Source organism: Hyla sarda, chromosome 5 (assembly GCF_029499605.1).
Source record: "Hyla sarda isolate aHylSar1 chromosome 5, aHylSar1.hap1, whole genome shotgun sequence".
NCBI lineage: Eukaryota > Metazoa > Chordata > Amphibia > Anura > Hylidae > Hyla > Hyla sarda.
Genome location: NC_079193.1, coordinates 43,702,933 through 43,708,039, shown reverse-complemented (window position 1 = coordinate 43,708,039; position 5,107 = coordinate 43,702,933). Strand labels below are relative to the sequence as shown.

General features: G+C 40.3%; 1 protein-coding gene across 2 annotated transcripts in view; it reads right to left on the bottom strand.

Annotated features, from left to right (window-relative positions):
* Positions 1-1,513: 1,513 nt before the first annotated feature.
* BAMBI (BMP and activin membrane bound inhibitor) overlaps positions 1,514-5,107 on the bottom strand; it is a 7,099-nt gene continuing 3,505 nt past the window's right edge. For both annotated transcript variants that reach the window (XM_056518364.1, XM_056518365.1), the window contains exons 2-3: positions 3,689-3,973; positions 1,514-2,314 (exon numbers count right to left, since the gene is read on the bottom strand). In XM_056518364.1, coding sequence (XP_056374339.1) covers positions 1,896-2,314; positions 3,689-3,973 — 704 coding nt within the window. In that variant the 3' untranslated portion in view covers positions 1,514-1,895. The remainder of the gene's footprint in view (positions 2,315-3,688; positions 3,974-5,107) is intronic.

Sequence of the window (5,107 nt, the reverse complement as noted above, 5' to 3'; positions counted from 1 at the left end):
GTGCGGTGTCCGGAGAAAGAATGAACCGTTCATTCTTTCTCCGGACACGGAAATTCCCCCACGTGCACAGTGCAGCAGAATCCCATTGAATTCAACAACTCTGCAGCAGAATTTCGCTTGGAATGTCCTCAAGGAAAGTCTACGTTCACAAGGCTGAATTCCTGAGTGGAACCTGTTAGAAAAATTTGGCTTAGAAATTCCGTTGTTTTCAGTGGCATTCTGCTGCACCGTGCACACGGCGGAATTTGCATGGCAGAAACATCGAACGCGGAAATTCCGATTCTGGCCTCCGCAGAGACAATCCACATGTCAATTCTGTCTGCGGAATCCGGTCATAAATGCATACAGAGACACCGCATTTCTGAGTGGCCCTAGCACCAACATGTTCTGCCGGCGTCCACCATCTGCCGGAAATTTTACGGGCGGACATTCCGCATAAAATCCACCTTATGAACACAGCCTTATATTGCAGCTAAGCAGAAAGTGAGATTTATCAAAACCTGTGTAAAGCAATAGCAGAACAGTTGCCCATAGCAACCAATCAGATCACTTAAATTTTTCAGAGGTTTTTTTTTTTTTTTTATTAGGTATGTGAAAGAAGTTCTGATTGGTTGCTATGGGTAACTGCACTTCTTTTGCCCTGCACAGGTTTTGATAGACCTCTCCAAGAGTCCATCATCCACTACAAGAACCTCTGTCCACGTCAGGAACTATCCAGAGCAGGAAAAAATCCTCATAACAAACATGCTGCTCTGGACACTTCCTAAAATGGACAGAGGTGTCAGCAGAGAGCATTATGGTCATGAAAGAAAAGAAATCCAAAAATAAAAGAATTTCCCTGTAGTATAGAGCCGCTAATAAGTACTGGAAGGAATTTTTTTTTTTTTTATAGAAATTTACAAGCCAGTTTTCCACCGGAGTACCCCTTTATGGTCTATTCACACGTACAGTATTCTGCGCAGATTTGATGTGCAGGATTTTCTGCTGCAGATCAATGTAACCACCATGACTTATCCTACTTGCACACATGGGTGCAGAGGGTGAAGGCGCTTGGGGACACTGGTGTCCGTCCCCGACCCCCAAGGAACCTCTGTCCCATATGAGGACACCAGTATTATAAATGGTACGTAGTAGACATGAAGCCCTGTTATTTTGTAGCTTCTAGGTAACAATACAAAAGTAGGTATCTGCTTGTACAGTTTAGAGAGCAAACCCATAAAATATGGAATTATGGGCAACAGAATTAGGAAATTCTGAGGTCCATGGGGAAAAAAAATAAATAAAGTTATTGCAAACCTGTCAAACCATAATTTGGGAGTAAAATCTACTAATAACTATTAGTAGATTTAAGGTTTTATAGATTCTTTTAGAAACCGATACCACAGAACTTTGGTCATTTTCATAGTATACTACATTATGCATTAAAAGCAGCCACTCCGCAGAGACCTTACTGACCAAAGTGCCATGGATTTGAATGAAATCACCACCATTCGGTTTCAGACAAAATATATATATATTTAAAAAAAAAAAAAAAAACTCTTTACATTAAACATATATATAGAAACGTGTACGTTGTGTACAGTTTATTTCAATAACCAATATTAGCTCCCTAAAATGTAAGAAAACATCGGTGACAGTGTGTACAACTTCTCTACATCTCGCTTCCTGCATTAGTTTAAAGAAATAATACAAACAGTCCTCCGCTCCACCCTTGTGCAAATAAGACGTCTTTTTTGGAATCATTTACAAGTAACATCAGAAATTCTCTGTGCGCAAGATTCCATATCTTCCTCCTTGTAGGATGAAAGTTTATGTCTTTGTAAAAGATAAAGTGCTTCTATCCAGCAGAACCCGAGTAAGGCCGAGTCACTGGATCTTCTTCGACAGAGATGTGGTCATACAAATTCCAGCTTTCCATGTCCACTATACATCCCCCAATGAACCAAAGATATGATTTTGTCATTGCTGAGGTCCGTATGCCTCATTTTATCACAAGTCAAACAACAGTTTTCGTGGCCCGATACCGGTACCATGCACTCCAAGTCTAGCTTGGCCACTTGTCCCTTTTTTGAGTGGTGTCCATGAAAGCTGTAGTGCAGTCTGGAGAGCATCTGTTGTCTCTGATCCTGTAACCTTTTATTTTCGCTCCGGAGCATCCTGAGTGCAAGCATTATAAGAAGCACCAATATCAATCCACCGGCTATAGGCACCGCAATGACTGCTGCTCTAAACCACAGTTCTTTGGAGGATGTAAGTTCTTGGACCTTTGTGATGAGGTTCCTTGTGCTTTCATGTTGGTACTTGCTACCACCACCTGGATAGGTAAAACAAAAGAAATCTACATTAGATAAGGGCACAATGAAGCAGAATTAACCATAACATTATAGACAAATTTCACGGGGCTGCGTTGGCATACACAAATGGCACCCAACAGATCCCATTGGTTTGAAGGGTTCTGTTGGGTTTCTGGCATTTTACAGAACCTGTGATTGAGACACCCAATGGAGCCAATACAGGTGTGAACCAACCCTTAAAAAAAAAAAATTAAAAAAAAAAATGTCTGGTTTTGAAAATTATTATGGAGTTAGTTGAGGGAGACCTCAGTTCAGGACCCTCATTCTATTACCCAAACCGAAGCTCACTCTGGAGGCCCTAGCCATCCATACATTACACCCATCACTAATTGATTTTAAATGGTCACTATGTAATGCTTCAGTTCTCCAGGGCTGTAGGAGAACAAAACACCTACGCCTGCACTGGGGGACCCTAGTCACACAACACCTTGCAATCATTGAGGCACCCAATAGAAGCTAAAAAGGTACAAATAATGTAGAATTTTATAGCCCTATTTGGGTCTATAAAAGGAGAATTTTTTATTTACATTTTTGATATTATATGCCCTCCTGTACAATGAAATATATATATATCATACTTTCCTCTCCTGCTACTACACCAGGGTCCTCTTCCACCTTCTAAGGATAGTTTGTTTGGGTGGCAGGAAGTGTCCCCTCGGACCATTGGCTGATCAAATGAGCAACAAATGTCTTTCAATGGAAAATGAAGAAGACCGGAAGACTTTACAGTGGCGGATTGGGGATGAGAACTGTGGAGGTGAGTATGCAAGTTTTTTTTTTTTTTTTTTTTTTTTTTTGTACGAGGCATATAACAAATTAATTTTTCCCAGAAAACCTGTTAAGAATTGTTTTTCTAATTAATACTATCAATAGCTCAGTATTTAACTCTTTTAGATCTGGATAAAAGCTATATACACTATTCATAATTCACATTTATTTTCCTTTACACGCAAATACCCTTTTTTCTTATACAGTAGCCTTGACAACTGTTCTTTGGCTTAAAAGGAGAATTCCAGGCCCAAGAGACAGGTACATAAAACCCGAAAGAATTGCAACATTGTCACAAATGGAACATTTTTTCTTTTTTTTTCCTTTTTCAAATGCTGGAAAAAAGGCAGAACATGGGCACTAAAAGCCAGACAGGAGCCAAAGCGCTCAGACAGACATCAAAGCTACCTAACAGGAATACATCTTTAACGCTAACCATGCTTTTCCCACTGGTATCTCTAATTACATTAACAACAAAATCAATACCAGACACACAGGGCTTTGGCAGCCACAGTCCTATACATCAAGGAAAAGAGGGATTTACTCTTGGAAATGGCTCTTCGTACCTGAAGTTTCACTCTTGGGGTGGGAGAGGACATCGTGAAGACCTCGGTAGTTGCACATGTCCTCGTGACAACACTCCATCTTGGGCACAGTGACTCCGCTCTTCCCTTCGGCGGTGGCTCTGCACACGTCTGTCGTTTTTGCAACAGAGTCCAGGCAGCCGTGTGTGAGAGGTGAATTGGGGTTCTGTGGGTCAAGTAGCCGGGAAAAGCAGGCGTTCAGTTCTGATTTACACATGTATCCCGTCGCCACACAGTGGGGAGCGTCACAGTAGCATCTGATTTCTCCTGCAAGAAACAAGAGTTATTAGACAAAAATCATCTAAAATCGGTGATACAACACTGCCATACAGGACTCTGGGAAAGTTAGGTGCCAGCAATGATAGAAAGAAGAACACAAATAAATTTCTAATAGATTTTTTAGTGCCATGGCCTCCAGCTGTTGCAAAACTACAACTCCCAGCATGCTGGGAGTTGTAATTTTGCAACAGCTGGAGGTCCACAATTTGGAGACTACTAGAGGTCTACTGGTTGGGACTTTTTATCAAGCTCCGTCCCAACCTCAGTGGAAGGGTTAAACCGCAATGTGTACAGTCCCGTCATAGAAAGGGAGACGCACATTTCGCAAAAGGCCAACAATGTTAGAAAAATCAGGGAATCGTGTGTCTCACAATAACCGCTGTGTTTGTGAAAGTCAATTCCTTTCAGCTGAGATGGAAAGCCATAAAAACGGTCAGGATACGACACTGATGCCTCCACACTCCCGACTTGCACGCAATCTGCTGTTTGGATAAGTTAGAGGGAGGTGGGGGGGGGGGGACAAAGTCCACAAAAAGTTACAATTTCTAAAGAAAGGGCTTTAATAAAAAAAGATTAAAAATAAAAAAAAAGTTTGCCAGTTGTCAGTTTGGGACTCTACCGCGGGGTTTCCCAATTAGCGTCAATAGGGAAGTCAGAATCTATGGCAATAAAAAAAAATAAAAAGCAAATGGAAACAAAAAATAAAAATAAATAAATATAGGTTTCTGTCCAGAAAGTTAAAACTGATTTGTAAATTACTTCTATTAAAAAAAAATCTTAATCCTTCCAATAGTTATTAGCTTCTGAAGTTGAGTTCCTGTTTTCTGTCTAACTGCTCTCTGATGACTCACGTCCCGGGAGCTGTGCAGTTCCTATGGGGGATATTCTCCCATCATGCACAGCTCCCGGGACGTGACATCATCATTGAGCAGTTAGACAGAAAACTTCAGAAGCTAATAACTATTGGAAGGATTAAGACTTTTTTAATAGAAGTAATTTACAAATCTGTTTTAACTTTCCGGAGCCAGTTGATTATTATATATATATATATATATATATATATATATATATATATATATATATATTTATTAAAAGGTTTTGCCTGGAATACCTCTTTAAATT